Raw genomic sequence first — 20,121 nt, 5'->3', positions numbered from 1 at the left:
ATAAATATGGGAAACACTAGAGTCCTGACTAATCGAATTTTAGTAGTTTTCGTGATGTTTCTGCTTCTCCATATTTTCCTTAACTTACTCATCGATGTTCTAGAAATTGCCATGCGTCGCTTGATTTCATCTGCACAGCTTCCACTATTGGACATCAGCGCTCCAAGGTAGATATATGATTGTACGACATCACAATTCGCGATATATTTAATCTCTGGCGAGTTGTTATTTGCACGGTCGACAATCATAACTTTTGTCTTATTGCGGTTAATCTTGAGTCCAAAATCGAGACTTACTCGTTCCATTTTTTGCAAAAGTTCTTCCATATATCTTATGCTGGTCGAAAATAAGGTGGTATCATCAGCATACCGCAGATTTGATATTCTGTAGCCTCCAACGCTGATGCTGAGGTATTCTAGGGGTTCTTATAATTATAATAAAGCGTAATCACTCACTCACGTCCCTAACTTAGTGTAATCAAAACTGAGGCAACTCCCACGGCCACAATTGTCTAGATTTTATTTAACTATATAATATTAAACATTAAAGTAAACTTACGTTTTGCATTACAAAATAATTAAAAAATACTTCTTTATATTTTTGTTTTAAAACAATGAACTTTTTGTAACACTGTAAATGATAACCGTGCACTGTGTTACTATTTAAAAAAATGTCACTGTATTTAAAATTCATTTTTTAGCGCAACAATAATATAATTTTACACTTTTGGAGAGATTCCTTGTTAAATTCTATCAAATTTTCACTCCTGCCGCACAAAAAACACATCTTCATTTTTGTCAAGTAAAAACGTCTTTACTCCAAAACGAAAGGTAAGTAACTAAGTAATATGCTCAAAAACAACTCATTTGGCCATCTGCACTTTTATTGCATTTAGAAACAATCCATCTTCGAAAATAATTATATTGCATTTAGTTTGCTTTGTATCGTGCCGCAAAATGTTTATCTATAGTAAAAAATAGCCAACTAATTGATATTTGGCGACTCTTGGTCATAAACCGTAAATAGCGTTTATTAGTCGGCATTACTGTCAGATCTTCTTCGAATTTATTTTGCTAACTTAGTTTTGTTTATTATAATTCTATTTATTATATATATTTGTTTCCTTTGCAAATTATTAAAAATTGCGTGAGAAAAAAAAAATTGCGGCAAGCGTTGTCAAATCAAACAAGTAGAGAACAAAGAGAGAGAAAGAGCGAAGTTCATTGAAATGTATTTTTCAATATAATTAATAAAAAAAAATATCCGCAATAATGGTCACCCTTCATTATATTAAGGGAACATGATGTATATGTATGTATATTAATAGTTTATAGTAGATCGATATTTGTAAACATTTACTTAATTAGATAATTTAGTTGTTTTAAAAGGGTTATTTAAACAAATATTATACTTGAAAAATAAGAATGATTTCATCTTTAAATAGTTTTCTGCGTGTACTTAATATGATTAAAATCATCATTTAACAGGTGAACAACTTATAATATTTTACTTTAAAACATAAGGCAGACCACGCATTTCATCGTCTATTCTCATAGTCAAACGGAACCTGAATAAAATATTTCAAACGCTGACAACCCCTGTTTGCGCCAGGAATTTTCTAGGCAACCCTGTTTAATAGTGTTCAGAAAAAAAAGCTTTAATTTGATATATAATTCATTAAAAAACACATGAGTGCAAATTATTAACATTTAGTGACATATTTAAACCAGGCAACCCTAGACTTGCGGCAGACTGAGAGCTGGCAACCCTTAATTTTCCAATTCCTTATGCGATTATCTTTCAAATGATGTGCGATTCATATAAAAAACGTATGAGTGCAATTTTCTCAAAAACGAGTTACGAAAAAATGTAATTAAAGGTGATTGCGGCAGGATTCTTCCAGGCAACCCAGGTGTAATCTGTTCTACTAATCATGTATTATTCATTAATATAGGTTTAATTAAGAAAACTGGTATATGCAGGATTCAACGGTCGGATCTCAGTCTATTATTTGCACCTTTAGGGGTGAATTCTAATAAACCATGAAACATGTGATCAATGAAATAGTCTTAAGAGTCTAAATTTCAAATTATATAAAAATCCTAGGGGCGTTACGTGTTGTGGCCCAACTCAACGCCGCGCTCTGCCTCGTTATGAGGAAGAGCGAAATATTTCCTTCCCTCGAGTGAGAATCAAACTCAAAATGGTCGCGTCTACAGTTGCATGCTTGTACCCCTGCTCTACGAATATAAAACTATTATTTATTTGCAATAAATCCAAGATATAAGTATTTCCGTGCTCCCAACATCCGCTGCGCTGGTCCCAGTGCACCTCGACCGCTCCGTCAACAAGTAACGACGAACTCAAACATTGCTTCAACTACGTATTATTCCGACTGCGTTGACTGAACAAATGTACTAAACGTGTTTGTTTATATTTTGTACGTTTTATTCAATTTCGCTTATAATCTGTTGGTTTTAGAGTTATAAGGAATTTGTTGTAGATGCCGTCCTGGCACAGCGACAGAGCTGGCAGCTGGCTGCTGGCTGCTGGCAGCTGGCTAGCTGTGGACGAGATCGTGACGTGAGGACATGTACTTATTTTTTTTTTACATGTATATTACGGTAAATCCAAATTCAATTACACTGAACTAATTACTTCTCACTACAAATAAATATATTTTGTTATTATTTATTTACATAATACATATACTGTAGGATGTACATTCGATGGCTGTCGACTTTGAACTCCGGTACCTAACATGTGGAATAAGAGATCCGATGTCCGCGTCGCGTGTGGCCCCCGCAGTAAGTAATAGGTGCAGAACTCTCATTCAGTATTTAGGTCTATTGCATGTCAGCGTTAATTACACGCGCCACCCTCGACACCGGACAGTCAGTGGAAACTACAATTATTTCTAATCACCTACTTTCCTCATTAAATACATCGGATAGGAGGTATTTCATTATCAAAAACTAAAAGTATCTTTTCTTAATAATGAGAAAAGTAAATAAATTACATAAACCTTTATAGAGCAGTTAATGAAAGGTGGTAAATAATGACAACATCATCGGGTGTAATACGTAGACCCAGGCCACGGCTCGTACTGCAAAGAGGAAGGTGGCTTCCGCTTTCGGACTAAAGAATTGAATTGCCGGTGCTTTGAAACCGGCACTCTAACCGGAGGGGGTTCCGGGCGCTCGTTCTAGAGAAACACTGTCTTTTTGTACGTAAGGAAAATTTTATACAAAAATTAATATAAATAAATATTATTTTAAAAAGAAGAAAGAATACCTACAGTTTACGTTTAAAGTAAACAGAATTATGTTTGAAATTCAGCATATCTTTAATTCAATTTATAAAAAATATTCTCTAAATAAATTATACAAATTATTTCTAGATAGGAACATAAATTTATTTAGTTGCTTTGGTAAGTATTTATCTCATGAACCGCCGCCGCCGCCTGCCGTATACACCCTACAGTGAGTAGCGTCGGCTCTCCGTGTACACTACGCACTGAAAACTAACCTAAACTAACATAAACATACCTGTAAATATATAAATACTTATATATATATGTAGAAGGAAGAGATTAGAACAGATATTATATTATCTTAGATGTTTAATGATTAGCTTTAATATCATCTGTAGCAACTGTTTATAATATGACTGGCTGTGTTCATGTAAAAAATGACAATGTGTCAACACATTTGTATAGCTTCAGAGGAAGTGATCGAAAAGACACTAATTATTGATTATTGTAGAATTACGATTGGCTGACTTATGTTAAAGAGTTTCCAATATGACTTTTATTAGGCCAGTGAGGTAATTTGACCAATAACGCGGAGGCTTATGCCTTGAGTAGAGTCGTGACGTGTGAGGGTGAAGTTCGATTTTAAAATAAGGAGGAAGTTGACGATCGTGGAATGGTGTAGTCTTCTGATGTTTTGACGATTGTGAAATGATTCAGTCTTCTGATGTTTTGGAGAAAGGAAGGACTAGTGACGAGTGTCACGAATCTGCTGCGTATGAATGAATGTATATATGCGAGCAATCTCCTACATATATATATATATATATGTATATATATATATATATATATATATATGTAGGAGATTGCTCGCAAATGATTCTTATTAGACCTGTGGGCTCCATTGTGGGTTAATGCAAGCAGGAATAACGCAGCAGATTCGTGACACTCGTCACTAGTCCTTCCTTTCTCCCAAACATCAGAAGACTGAATCATTTCACAATCGTCAAAACATCAGAAGATTAAAACATTCTACAATCGTCCACTTCCTCCTTATTTTAAAATCGAACTTCACCCTCACACGTCACGACTCTACTCAAGGCATAAGCCTCCGCGTTATTGGTCAAATTACCTCACTGGCCTAATAAAAGTCATATTGGAAACTCTTTAACATAAGTCAGCCAATCGTAATTCTACAATAATCAATAATTAGTGTCTTTTCGATCACTTCCTCCAAAGCTATACAAATGTGTTGACACATTGTCATTTTTACATGAACACAGCCAGTCATATTATAAACAGTTGCTACAGATAATAATATTAAAGCTAATCATTAAACATCTAAGATAATATAATATCTGTTCTAATCTCTTCCTTCTACATATATATATATTCTGTCGTTTGTGCTATATTCGTGCTCTTCCCCGCACAGCAGGAGAGGCAGACTAAATCTAGTTTTCAGACAATCTATTTCCCATTCCTTCCATGTCTTCGCATGTTGTGTGTTGAGTGAACAGTGGATGTCACACGTTGTCTCTCTGTATAACGATGGTTTATGTTGTGTTGAATAGGGTGAAAATTCAGATTCTATAAAAAATATACATTTATTCCTAGAGTCAAAGACACAACATTGATATAAGTCCTTGGATAAAGTAAACGTAAGGCAATACCTGTAAGTGGTCGACCATTTTAAGCCCAATCCTTCACCGAAAAGATGACTCAGGTTCTTAGATACAAACGAGAATGCCAGCGATTCGGTACAAATACATTATCCAGATGAGATGTCGTCGTCACCTCGTCACCTCGTCACCGACACAGTACAGCGCACGGAACTCCTAAGTAACGATAAATCTGGCCGCTGCCGGACGCCCACGACCGCCCTCCCGCCCTGCCGCCCCCCTCCTGCCTGCCAGTGAAATTGCTGGTCGAAGAGGCGACAAATAAATTTAGGTTTTAGATATATTATAAAACAACATTTACATATTACATATTATGTCATGCAAATAACTTCAACCTTCAAAACCTCATACTGTTTTAAAATTGTACGTCAACAATTTGGAATATATAGAGTCCATCGCGGACTGGTGGTGCAGCGTGTCACTGTACATGTAAGGTGGATTTCCTCTTGGAGAAATGTATCATTTTCATTTACTCGTTCTGGTGGCAAGACAAAGCGCGACAAGTCTGTGTTCAAGCTGCAAGGATGTTTGAAGATTGGGCGGAAAGTGGGGAACAGATGTTGTGAACCAGCTTTTATGGATATGAATTCAAATATTTGATCATTAATGAATCTTCTGTTTGTTTAAAGATAGGTATCGTCGAGTTCAGTAGGGGGTGGTGTGGGAGGCGCGGGGGCGGTCTCGACTTCTACAAATCTACAATTGCCGCAGTTTATTTGTGCTATTGGAGTTGAAATGAAATAAAGTGCCGAATGGACGTAAACGTTTGTGTAAGTTGCAACTTGCGGGCGTCGCCACCAGCGCAGGGAGCTCTCAGCTACTACGAGCAGTAGAGGCGACCGACGACCGGACAGGAGGCAGTCGCTTTATGAGGGCAATTTGTCGACGCGGTCGCATTCGAGACTGGATCTTTGATATCGAAACTTTATTTCGATCCCTCTCGAGCTGTAAACTGACTGCAGCAAATAAGTACCGCTATAGCTATTTCCTCCCGATCCCGAATGCTACATTTGTAATAATAAATGAAACGAGGCCGCCGCGGCGCAGTGGCACGAATGTGTGGCAGTAAACGCGACCGCCGTGGATACCCTACCCTCCCCTACCTGCTATATGCGGAATTCATCATCATAAAAAATAAAATGAAAAATAGACTTGGATATAAATTAATTTTAACAAAAAGAAAAACCGACTTCTAACAACGAACTATAAAGTGAAAAATAATTATATACTTGACTTACTTGACTTATATTCCTATGTCCCCGAGTTGGGGCAGAGGGCATCCACAGAGTTTCGCCATTTTGCACGATCTTGAGCTTCTCGTTTAATTTCGTTCCAAGTCTTGCCAATCTTTTTCGCCTCGTCTAAAACTGAACGTCTCCAGGTTTGCTTGGGACGGCCACGTTTGCGCTTTCCTTGAGGGTTCCAATCCATTGCCTGCTTCGGAATATGGCCGGGACCTCGGCGCAGCGTGTGCCCAATCCAGTTCCACTTGCGACGTTTGATTTGCTGGTCGATTGGTGATTCTCGGCAAAGTTCACGAAGGTTGACATTCGAAATTAGTTCGGGCCAGTGATGCCAAGAATTTGGCCAAGACATCGATTTACGCAAACTTGAAGCTGGTGCGACACAGCTTTGGTTACCTTCCACGTTTCGCAACCGTAAAGCAGCACTGACTTTATATTAGAGCCAAAAATCTTGAGTTTAACTCTACGGGTTAATTTACGTGACTGCCAAATGGGTCGTAGCTGCGTGAAAGTTGCTCGGGCCTTGGCAATAAGAAAAATAATTATATAAAGATTTTATAATTTTGAAGTCGGTGCCAAGTAAAACAAACAGGCTTAGTAATTAGATATTGTAGTAAAGGTGTTGTAGCATTAGTCTGCCACCGACTTCAAAATTATAAAATCTTTATATAATTATTTTTCACTTTTTAGTTCGTTGTTAGAAGTCGGTTTTTCTTTTTGTTAAAAATTAATTTATTTTACGATTTTTAGTGATGGGTAGATCTTAAAATGATGCTTCTTAAACGAGTGGTGATGGTGGTGGTAGTGGTTGTCAACGAGTGGTTGTGGTTTTTCTTTGTAAAACTTCATTTAATTAGCTATTATTGTTGTGCAAAGTTACATTTTAGTATATTGACAAGAACATACATAAAAAGTATTCGGGTGAGTTCGGAATCTCCCTTTTTTGAAGTTGGTTGAAAATGAGAACATCCTCTTTTTTGAGATTGGTTGAAAAGAAATGCAACGATCAGGAATCTCACTTCTGACATCAATTAAAAAAGTTTTTGCTTGTAACTATTACAGTATAATCAATTTTTTACCAAAAAAAAAACAAACTTTCTCAATTTTCATCGGATTCCATAATCGGTACCTAACCAAACTTTCACCAAATTATCCTTGAAGTGTATCCTTTCAAATAAAAAAAGAATCATCAAAATCGATTGGCGCGACATTGAGTTATTCGGCTATTTGTCGCGCACATGCCTAATGCAAATTTAAGACTTATATGATTTTCTCATAGATACCTTTGTCAGACATGGACCAAAAAAATGGGACCATTCGGGAAGCTTCACCTTTCAAATAAAAAAAAAATAAAAAATTTCATCCAATCAAAAGTTATGAGGTAACAAACATAAAAAAAAATAAAAAAAAAAGAAAAACATACAGTCGAATTGATAACCTCCTTTTCTTACAGAAGTCGGTTAAAAAGGATAACCACATTTTGTTAAACTCTTCTTATAATACGACTTCTTTTATGATGTTACCTTTATGTTCTTTATCTGATACCTGCGAGTCCAAGACGATTTAATAAAGGCGAATCGGAAAAAGTTTAATAGGGACTTCAATAATATGACTAATCGAGCGCCGCGGCCGCTGACAGCCCTCCGGTGTACAACACCGCCTAATTCCCACAATGGCGGCCGCGACACTCAGTAGCAGACAATAGCAGACAATAGCATCTCGCGAACAAAGCTAAACATAAAAGGCTATAAGCAATTACGTCGTCATCGCGCCTCTCGTGGACGACAAACCGACAGAAAAACAAATACCGCCGTCTGAGATTCTAAAGCAATATACATAAAGTTCATTTTATGAACTCTCGAAGAACAAAGAAGTGTGCCAAAACCGCTCATAGTTCGAGTTCTACTTTATTTATTCCATGTGACGAGCAAAGACGGCGGCGTTGTCGCCGTTGTCCTGGTAACGGCGACGACCAAGAGATACTACTACTCGTATGTTTCACTTCATCAAAACGGAGCTTAAATAAAAGTACATGTAGGTACTACACGTGTATGTACTCCGCCATCAATGCTGAAGCGGAATGCTCTCAATAATTGTTTTCCAAGTGGAAATACTTTAATATTTATTTTATAAAGATTTCCACAATAAGCGGTAATGTCCCGTCCCGTACCTGACTCTCTGAGGAGGACGAGCTGAAGCCTACTCGGATAATGAGGTATCATTATATCTCAGCACTTTTACATGCTTATACATATTCTTGTATCTATATTAATATTTATAAAAACTTGATTTAAATATGTGAAACTATATTCTTTCATAATTCTCCTGTAAGAACGAAATAACTCTAACTTATTTTATCTCTATTTATAGTTTTCTTTAATTATTCAACTTGGACTCTCCTAATTATCCTAATAATGAATTCATTTAACACGAGGATATATACTAAGTTCCTGGTAATGTATAATAGCAATGTTTGCTAAGTGCATTGTGCTATTATTTATAAATCTTAAAACATTTGCTTATAATATAATCGTAAGCAAATAATCAATTAGATAAAGGCCGTCGTGGCGCAGCGGCACCAGGGTGTGACAGTAACGCGACGGTTGTGGGTTCAATCCCTACCCGAGGAAGTGAAATATTTATTTACGTTTATATTTCCATTTCTTCGCTCGGGCGTCAAGGCAAAAGCGCGGAGTTGAGTTCTGCCACTCAACACGCAAAGCCTCCAGAAAAGTGGGGAACGGAGTGTAAACACTACAGCGTGAAGCTGATTTGATTTGATTTTTGTTATAATCATTTTTTCTTTTATTAAAAGCACGTAAAGTAAAGGTCCCTCCGACAGCCGCCGTGAGTCGTTATTGACAGACGTCGGGCGGCGACGAGCAAATACTTGTTTGTGACGCACCATTCCTTCGAAACACTCCGTCGGCAGTCGGCACTCTCCTTTAGCTACTTTGATGCTTCATGTTGCATTAGATACTTACTTATGTATGGTGCAGATTAAGAATCTATCATCTTCATGTTTTAAAAACTTAAGTTATTCATTGTCTACAATTTTGTTTGTATGTTTATTGAATTGAAGCCAACGTTTTTAAGCTAAATTATTATTTAAAAAACGTAACGTTGCGAGTTGTAATATTTTGTTAGTTACATAAGCTCGAGGAATATTATTATGTTTAGATATTTCAAGCGCTCTTTCATAATCTTCGGTAGTAGTAGTGGTAAGTATCCCCGCCTGTCGCGCGGGAGAGGGGAGACCGGGGTGAAGCGAGATAGTTCCATCCCACGCTGCCGCCGCAACAGAGGGGGCACGACTCGTCAACCGTATTCTTCCATACATATCTTCTCTTCTTCCTACCTTCTCATTATCATCATAACACACTGGTTCTCGTTCGATCAGCGAAGTTAAGCAACGTCGGGCGCGGTCAGCACGTGACGTTGGCGTTTTGCCACCTGGCACCCTCGTGCGTGTCATATCGTACCTATACTATGTCACAAGTTTTAACTACTTCTATAATTATATACTGCTTACGAGTACATGCCAGACATGCCATTGACTTGTAGTGTGCTAAATGTTGTTTGCCGTTTTTGCTTCATCTTTATTATTTCTTAGCTTCAGCTTTATCTCGTATATAGCAGAGGAGGTAATAAACAGGCAAATTTCGTCATATGTATACCTAATCAGATATCGTTACGGGTTATTATGGGTTTTTTTTTAACTTAATACAGCGTGTATTCCTCAAGTAGCAAAGCAGGCAGAGGGAACCTATATTTAAGACACTCCATTCTCCACTCTCCGCCGAATCTTTAAAGCATTGCGTGTTGAGTAATGCGGAACTCAACGCTGCACCAAACCTTGTTACCGAGCAAGAAAATGGAAATATTAGAAATAAATAATTTAATCACTTCCATGGAGTGGAAATCGAGGCCACAACCGTCATGCTCGTTTACAGACACGCTTCTGCCACTGCGCCACGAGGGTCTCGATTTAATATATAAGTAACAGTAAGTACATATCAAAAGTTATTCAATAAATGATGTTTTGATTTTATAGTTCAATTAGTTATATCTAGAGTTCATCTGTCGACACAATGAGAACATGCAGTATTCTTACAACAACACTTCATTTATATTTTGAACAAAATATTTATTATTTATACTTACAATAAAACTGTCATCGCTGTCTGTACATGGAAGATAATATGTAAGAAAATCTATCATTGGAGATCTGTGAAAAAATTAAACTTCTAACCTAACGCAATCAAAGTCTATGCCGTTTAAGCCGCAAATTTTCAAAACTCGCGGGGGAATCAAAACCTACAGAGTATTTTCCGTGAACCCAGAATCTTGAAATTTGGTACGAAGCAACGTCCTAAAGCACAGATAAAGGAAACATTGCAAAAAATGAAAAAAACACTACAAACTTATATTTGTTGTTCAGTTCATACAAAATGAGTGCATATGCGTGCAAACTTTTGTTTGTCAATTTTTATAAGCCTCACAGTGTACTTCCAGTTGATCTACTATCCTACAATTGGCACAGAAGCCTCAGTGGGCGAATCCGACTCGCACTTAGCCGGTTTTTTTTTTCACGCTAATCTCAGAAACAGCTTACCCGATATAAATGCAATTTTCACTGTTGTATTTTTGAAGAATTGCATGCGACGACATTACTACTAAATTAATGTTTTGTTGCATTGACTGAAACTTTAGCTATTAATGTATGGATATTGTCTTTAAAATGATAATGTTATTAGATCACGAAAGTATTAGAAATTAGTAAATAAATATTTGTGTTGCGCGAGCGCGGCGCCGGGTGACGACACGAGTGTGTGGTAGGACCGGTAGGTGGTTGTCCTTGGCGGGAGAATTATATTTAACCTGAAGGTAATTACTACCGCAGTGATCCGACCCGCCTCGGACTTTGATATGTTACGTACGTGTTATTGAGTTACTCGATCTGTGCAATAATACTGCGTAGTGGCCTCTCCACCACCTCGCACTAGATACCAGCTCCTAGCTGATAACCAATACTGACTGCCTTGTGATAAGATATCGTTATCATTTCGACACAATGAACGATACGCAGTGCTCGTCAACTGTATTTTTAATTTTTGCACAGTGATATGGTCATTTTCTCGACAAATAAATATTTCTTCGCCCTTACAGTCGTCGACTTCCTCACAGGCAGCCACTTAGTGCTTGCACTTCTTCAGGGACAGAGTACCCTCTTCCCTACCCAACCGGTGTCGCTGTAAAAGCCAATAGGGCCAACAGCATTAACCTTATGTTCGAAAAAAAAGTTCTTCGCTCTGATGTCGAGACAAAGCCCGGCGTTGAGTTCCGCCACAATACCCCCAGAATTTGGCGGAAAATAAGCAGCGGAGTGTCTTAACAGAAGGTTCCCTCTACTTACAATTCTGTGTGCGGAATAAAGCGTGAAGCTGATTTGATTAATTTTATTTTGATAAGGTGGGGTGGGGTGGGGTTGGGTGGGGTGGGTATTTTGTTTTAGTCATCTGCCTCTTTGCGCGTAAACGAAATAATTGAACCTTAGTTTGGTAATTAGACAGATGGAAGATAAAGATTTCTTGCTTCAATAAAATCACTCACGCCGTCGAGTATCAATTAAACATTTTAGAACAGATATTTGAGCTATTTACATATACTCGTACGTACATACTTCTAATTATTTAACTTTTAATTCAATTTCACTATTGTATGAGTATCAAGACGATATAGTACTCATTAAGATTTAATTGAATTCTTGATATATGACGTTTCGAGCGTGCTAGTTGAGCACAATTCATTTCGCCAATTCAGTAAGATTTTTAAAACAAATGAACCGTCATACTTATATGTAGGTAGGCAGGTAGGCAGGTAGGCAGGTAGGTAGGTAGGCAGGTAGGCAGGTAGGTAGGTAGGCAGGTAGGAAGGCAAGGTGCCCTCCACGAGCGGCACGTCCCCGGTGTGTCGAGCATTTGTGTTTATCAAACGGAGTTGTGTGACAAAGGAACCAAATATAATCACTTATGCACTTCCGGAAAAGGAGCGCCCGCCTCCCCCGCCTCACCCGTCTGGTGCCTCCGCCTGGAGGAACTCACCTTGAAATATATCGAAAACCAATTACTTTGACCCGTGTCATTTGATGAATTGAAGTCGCTAACATTTTTCAAACAAACTTTATTATTTTTGAATATTTTTCTGGTATTTATCATTTTAAAGTTATAAGTGTCAATTTTGGATTTTAACAAAATAAGCTATCAGCATCCTGTATCTAACTCGCGCTGTCACTGTTTAGTAGACTCTCATTTGGTTTAAGATTTGTTGCGCACACGCCGTCACGCCGTCACGCCGTCACGCCGCACACGATACGATATTAACGAGAAAGTTCTTAAAAAAATAAACAAACGTGTTTGCCTTATGTTCATTGAATCTCATGAAAGGTATAAGTACTATTCAAATATTTCAAATTAGCTTCAGGCCTACCCGCTTAGCAGTGGAGACATCCCTGCCTAGGCCTACACTGCTGAGCGGGTAGTGTTGAGACCCTCCGTTCCCTACCTATAAGTCAAACAAGGCGAAGCGCTAACATCTCTGGAACTACGGATTTTTTTTTAGGTAAAAGCAATGTTCCTCAGAGGTGTTATGGTGCAGTACTAAGTTCGTAATTAATAAAGAAATAACAATAATAATGAACGTCGTCAGATAGTTTGAACAGCGAGCGTTACAAAAATAATGAATATGTAAGTACATTGCACAATACATTGCACGACAGCACATCCGGGTGTGCCTAGAGCCAAATGTCTATTTATTTTTTCTATTTTCTATCCAAAGTAGTGTTTGATCATAGTAGTTTACGAGTATGTTAGTGTTGACATTTGTGTACTTTGAACTACACAGTTGCAGTGCAGTCTGGATGCGTGGCACTCCACTACTGTGCGGTTTCGTAGGAATTTCCTTCCACGCGCCACCGAACTGTGGAATAGCCTACCCGCGGCAGTGTTTCCAGGTCGGTACGATATGGGTACCTTCAAAAAGCGCGTCTATCTCCATCTCAAAGGCCGGCAACGCACCTGTAGCTCCTCTGGTACTACACGGGGTCGTGGGCGGCGGTGATCATCATCAGGTGACCCGAACGCTCGTTTGCCTTGTCCTTTTTCCATAAAAAAAAAAAAAAGTGACACCTAAAGTTCGGTTTATTTGATTTGCTACTTTTAATATAACGTTAATAATCTCAGGAATTACACAATCGTGAAACTTAATATTGACGTTAGATTAAGAAAAAATGTAGGGATATATATAGAATGAATGCTCAGTGGATGTCTTAAATTATACATATTATTTTATAAAATTCTTCAAAACAATTAATACTAACAAAACAGTGGCAAAAAATATAAACCAAATTATGAACCTATGATCGGAGCAGCGCTCCACGAGTCGGTCGACCGCGGCCGCCGCGTCGTGATGATGTGCCTCTACACCTGTATTATATGTGTTATAATCATAAATAATCAGTCGCTTCGAATGACCTCCAATATAAAGATGATGAAATATGATGAATTTTTGTTGTACGACTTTTTGTGCATTACAAATTAGGAGAGATAATCTATTCTCCGTTTTTTGTTGAAATTCGAGGCATTATAATTATGTTCACTGACGGTATTCTAGCAAAAAGGATTAATGAAATAAATAAAATATAACCGTAGTGGCGCAGCGGCACAAGGGTGTGACTGTAACGCGACAGTTGTGAGTTCGATCCCCACTCGAGGAAGTAAAATATTTATTTAAATTTCTATTTCCATTTCTTCCCTCTCGTGTTACGGCAAAGCGCGGTTGAGTTCTGCCACTCAGCACCACTCAATGCCTACAGAATTCGGCAGAAAGTGGGGAACCGAGTGTCTGAACACTAGGATCCCTCTGCCTACCCTGCTGTGTGCTGTTCTGCTACTACACACTGGCTTTCAATTAAAATGACATTAGACTGATGTCCTCGATGTTCGGCCGGGACCATGTAATGCACAGCTATGTACCTACAACGTAAGTCTTATACGCTTGTTACAACTTATTTATATTGTTAGCATCTCTCTATTGAAGTTTGTACATACTTAGTTACAGAAACATAGTTTTTTTAACACAAAGAACCATAATGAACCATTTTTTGTTTTGGTCAGTTACAACTAAAACCAGATTTAGTTTTCTACGCGATACAAGAACCCGACTCAGGTCGTTGCTGTGCCAAGTTTATCTATATTTATTGCGACATACTTGTCTTATTTATAAATTGGTCAATTATAAAAATGACTATTTACAAGATATTATAATGAACCTCCAAGTTCCAGGTACAGGGAACGCGAGTCATCGTGACTGCTCGTTGTTGTAAACAACACTACGTCTTATTAGTATTGCATATAGTTGTTAGTTTAGTTTGTGTAAATATATTGTGATGGGATAGATATGTAACCTCGATGCTTACAGGTAACAACGCTGCACGTTGTCTAACCAGACTACGAAAATCGAAGCAATTGACTTGAACTGTTCTATATATGTATACGCGCATATAAACATGTTTTTACTGAAGTGCTTTGACCTGACCGGTGCGAGTACCGGTGCAAGTGGGCGGTGAGACGTCCCTGTGATCTAGGCATGTTGAGATGATACAATGATTCTCTCGTTCTCATAACGTATTTCAATTGCATGCCGTTTTCTAAATATCTCAATAATTTAATAATTATTTGTCTACAAAACTTCAAATCCTATATTAAGTCTATATATTAATCCTAAATTATTATATTAAATAAAACTCTTGGATATTATTATTTTTTTCATAGAAAGTGACTTAAAAATGAAGACGCCGCCGGCAGGTTCATCCGTTGAACCACTGAATCTCCAGTCACCGATATAATAGACTATACCTAACCTAAAGATCCATCATCAGACATCTCCCGTGACATAGACCAAGAGGCGACAAATGAATGAAGACGAAACACCGAATATGGAACTCACAACAAGGCAACGCAACCGCCGGAATAGAACAAACCATCACTTAAATATGTCAAAATCACAAAAAATAACGAAAAGAAACAAAGAGCAGAAAAGGGCACGAACCACCATTGTCCGTGGTGTATTTTATGTAGTAATAATAAAGAGACTTTAAACTTATGATAACGCGTGTAAATTGCATGATTGAATTTACAAAGTCATCGTGATGCGGCACTTTATAAACCTGGTCAGTTAATATGCGAAAGAAGACTAGAATACCAAGAATTGAATAACAGATTGTATACGTTGGTCTCGTCGGGCCCTGGGCTGGCACTGGGTGCGCCAATAGCGCGCCGTCACCGTGACTCTCGCGATTATAATTGCTTTGACTTAGATTGAACCAGTTACTGCAAAAACTGCGGAAGTCGCTAATTTGCAAACGATCTATCAGTGTCTGCCGTGACTCGCGACTTGCCATTTCGTGCACTTGCATCATACAGGCATCATTCACTTAGCTGTGTCGCAAATACAACTGTACCCTTTATCTATCTTTGTTATTACCTTTTCTTTTTTATATATAAATACTAGCGGAGGCGCGCTGCTTCGCTTGCGTATTTAGGGGTGAATTCTAATAAACCATGAAACATGTGTTCAATGAAATATTTTTAAGAGACTAAATTCCAATTGTATAAAAATCGGTGGCCATTTAAAGATTTTTCCATACAAACTTTCAACCCCTTGTTTGCACCCTTAGGGGATGAATTCTAGAATACCAGGAAACACATGTTCAATATGATGTTCAATGATTTTACCAGTCTAAATTTCAAATTTCATAAAAATCGGTGGCAATTTCATAATTTTTCCATACAAACTTTCAACCCCTTATTTGCACCCTTAGGGAAAGAATTCTAGAAAACCATAAAATATGTGTTCAATTAAATACTTTTAAGAGTCTAAATTTCAAATTTAATAAAATTCGGTGGCGATTTAAAGATTTTTCCATACAAATTTTCTACCCCTTATTTGCACCCTTAGGGGATGAATTCTAGAAAACCATGAAATATGTATTTAATTAAATACTTTTAAGAGTATGAATTTAAAATTTTATACAAATTGATGCCGATTTAAAAAAAAATCCATACAAACTTTCAACCCCTTATTTGCACCCTTAAGGGGAGAATTCTAGAAAACAATGAAATACGTGTTCAATTAAATACTTTTAAAAATCTAAATTTAAAATTTTATAAAAATCGGTGCCGATTTTATTTTTTCCATATGTTATGTGTTTGTATGTTTGTTTGTTCAACCCCTATTTCACCCCTTTAGGGTTAAAATTTTTCAAAATCTCTTCTTAGTGGATGTCCAGATTACAAAAGTAAACATCTGTCCAAACTTCACGTTTCTACCATCAGCGGTTTAAGCTTTTCGAACTTTTCGAATTCTAAATAAAATTGGAGCCCTTATGGGATCTCTTTGTCGGCCGTCTGTCCGACTGTCCGACTGACAGGACCATTTATCTCAAGATCACATGAAAATATCGAGTTGAAATTAATATTAAATATTGAGTCTACGGTTTCTTCGAGTTGAAGTAAAAGATACGATAAGTATTCATGTATCCTTTTCACTGCATCTACTAAAATCAAAACCTATGTGCTCTGTAGATCTACAATGGACCGACTAAGGGACTCTTTCAACCGTACCCAGGGCTCGGGTGCTTTAAGAGACCCATTTCGTAGAAGTATAATCAATTTATTAAAATAAGACCAAATAGAAGTTCTATATATACCAAAAAGACCTATTATAGAAGTCACACTAAGTTACCTTGATTCATGCGCATCTTCTACTCCCCCTACCCTATAGGAGCTACTGCGGGAGGGTCAGGGTGATTCTCCTGCAAGTCATCGAGGCTGCGGATGCCCTATGGGCATGTATGCGCGGTCTGTGTAAATGCATTTCGCAGCAGAAAAAAAAATGATTCGTTTGATAATAGTAAAATATACCATTGACTTTGAAGAGAGCAACTGTTGAGTTTCTTGCCGGCTCTTCTCAGCAGAACTGCCTTCCGAACCGGTGGTAGCTTTTTGTTGATGTACATTCGACTATTCAAAAGTGCTTTTATAGTTTATTTGAATAAAGAATAATTTGAATTTGAATTTGTATAATGTAAGGCACACACTCATAGAATACACGTAAACAAGGTTCTGTGAATAAGGTAGTATATGACTCTTGTGATATAAAACAAAGAAGACGGCCTCGAAGAAATTGGGGGTCATCAATAGAGCGAAACGGTACTTCACGCCAAAACACCGATTGGCCCTATATAGGGCCCAGGTTCTCCATGGAGGGCCTCATATGGAGAATTTTCTAACCGCACAGCACGTCACAAACTTAAATACCATCCACACCATCTGGATGCGTGGCACTCCACTACTGTGCGGTTACGTAGAAATTTCCTATACCTACAGCGAGTGGAAGCGTCATGTGACATTTGTGAAGGTATTATGAATATATTTAGAAGGCGCGCCTCTTCTTTTGTAGTGGTCAAAGACAGCTCTGGCGCGGGTGCCGAGTTAGCACTCGTATCGCCGCTCTGCCAACTGGCGTGCCGACTCCGCACCAATAGTTCATCGTTATTAATTAGTTAAGTAGCCCGCCCGTTGCGATCAAAGGCTTATTGATCTAGTGTTCTAGTTTTTGCTAATCTTTTATTGCAATAACACGATCAAAGTGTCTTTATTTTAAAATACAGGCCAAGAAAGATTTTTTAATTGCATGCTGTATATATGCATATTGCAAGGTGGGCAGAGACCTAGTGCTAAGACACTATGCTTCTCAGTTTCCGCCCAACTTTCGAGATATTGAACGCTAAGTAGCAGTACCCAACGACACACTTTGTCTACCTGAGCAGAGAATGAAGACATCTCATTCCTTCAAGCGGCATCGAACCCACAACCATCGCGTTTACAGTCAGGCGCTGTGCTGCTGCGGCACGACGGCCTTAAGAGATACTCAAGGCCTAAAGTTATTTAATAAATTATAGACCTTCCTTATAATTAGTCCGATATATAAAGAACTATACGAGAAAAACTTAAACAAATACAAAGAAATTACATTCCATTTTGGTTACCAATAAAGCTTCTAAAATATGCTAAGATAATAACTATAAGACTACGCGGCGAGTCTCTTTTGAGTCGCCCGTGATGGCGTCAGAACCTAAACGAAAACAAATTAACCTCGATTTCAGAAGCATTTGTTTTGAAAAAAGCTTCATCTGAAGGCACCCAGTACACTTGACGAGACTGTCCGATTCCGAGTTATTTACGGACACCTGCACACTAGCAGGATTCCTATTGACATATCGCGCATAGCAGAGGAAACAGAGAGAACCTATTGTTCAGTTAACAATATGTTATTTTCTTTCCGCCCAATTGGCGAGATATTTCGTGTTACATGGCGGAACTTAACGCCGCAATTTGTCTTCTAACCAGAGCAAAGCAAATGAAAATAATTAATGCATGCAGCCACAACCATCGTATTTACACTCAGACGCTGTGCCAAGGGGCCACGAGGATAATAGTTTTTAAATTAAAATCATTACAATAGAAATAAAATGTTTTATCTTTACGCAGCTCTAGTCTGCGAGATTCGGCCTTAGTTAGCTACTTTGCTAACCGACACGTTACAGCTCTACTAATAGCGCGCCTATTCTAGATGCCTGGACTATACTTAGCCTGGGTACGCGGTGCACTGCGCCCGCCGCCCGGCGACGCCTGCCTGGATCTAGTTACTGATAAAACTTAAATAGGTATTTGTCACTATTACTAGAGAACAATATTTCTAATAATAATCTAAATAACTAATGAAATCTAATTAACTTTTCTTTTATTATGCTTAATACGAAGACTTAATAAAATACTATTTATTTGAAAAATAATAATAATCAATATTCTTTTTATTGTTTGTGTAACGAGTATAATACGAGAATATAAGATTTAAAGTACAGTTCATAATCTAACTCTACTAGGTTCCCTCTGCCTAGCCTGCTGTGTGCGGGAAACAGCGTGAAGCCGTGTTTAAAAAATCTAAATATGATGAAATAAAATTAATTTTTAACAAAAACAAAAACCGACTTCTAACAACGGACTAAAAAGTGAAAAATAATTATATAAAGATTTTATAATTTTGAAGTCGGTGCCAAGTAAAACAAACAGGCTTAGTAATTAGATATTGTAGTAAAGGTGTTGTAGCATTAGTTTGACACCGACTTCAAAATTATAAAATCTTTATATAATTATTTTTCACTTTTTAGTTCGTTGTTAGAAGTCGGTTTTTGTTTTTGTTAAAAATTAATTTATTTTACGATTTTTAGTGATGGGTAGATCTTAAAATGATGCTTCTTGAAAGAGTGGTGATGGTGGTGGTAGTGGTTGTCAACGAGTGGTTGTGATTGTTCTATGTAAAACTTCATTTAATTAGTTATTATTTTTGTGCAAAGTTACATTTTGGTATATTGACAAGAACAAACATAAAAAGTATTCGGGTGAATTCGGAATCTCCCTTTTTTGAAGTTGGTTGAAAATGAGAACATCCTCTTTTTTGAGATTGGTTGAAAAGAAATGCAACGATCAGGAATCTCACTTCTGACATCAATTTAAAAAGTTTTTGCTTGTAACTATTACAGTATAATTAATTTTTGACCAAAAAAAACAAACTTTCTCAATTTTCTCCGGATTCCATAATCGAAACCTAACCAAACTTTCACCAAATTATCCTTGAAGTGTATCCTTTCAAATAAAAAAAGAATCATCAAAATCGGTTGGCGCGACATTGAGTTATTCGGCTATTAGTCGCGCACATGCATAATGCAAATTTAAGACTTATGTGATTTTCTCATGGATACCACTGTCAGATATGGCCCAAAAAAAAATGGGACCATTCGGGAAGCTATACCTTTCAAATAAAAAAA

The 20,121-nt window shown here is 37.6% G+C and overlaps 1 protein-coding gene across 1 annotated transcript; it reads right to left on the bottom strand.

Annotated features, from left to right (window-relative positions):
- Nucleotides 1–6,180: 6,180 nt before the first annotated feature.
- On the bottom strand, nucleotides 6,181–6,525 carry LOC146539322 (uncharacterized). Its single transcript, XM_085185156.1, has one exon. It carries the CDS (start codon nucleotides 6,523–6,525, stop codon nucleotides 6,181–6,183), a length of 345 nt encoding a protein of 114 aa, XP_085041282.1.
- Between the last annotated feature and the right edge of the window lie 13,596 nt (nucleotides 6,526–20,121).

The sequence above is a fragment of the Heliconius melpomene genome, chromosome 4 (genome assembly GCF_056956725.1).
Source record: "Heliconius melpomene rosina isolate 202511_hmr_F chromosome 4, ASM5695672v1, whole genome shotgun sequence".
In the NCBI taxonomy this organism is placed as follows: Eukaryota; Metazoa; Arthropoda; class Insecta; order Lepidoptera; family Nymphalidae; genus Heliconius; species Heliconius melpomene.
Note: the sequence above shows the minus strand (reverse complement) of the source record. Positions and strands in the feature narration are given on the sequence as shown.

Excerpts from the sequence above, each read along its gene's own strand:
- LOC146539322 (XM_085185156.1), bottom strand. The coding sequence starts at position 6,525 with ATGTCTTGGCCAAATTCTTGGCATCACTGGCCCGAACTAATTTCGAAT.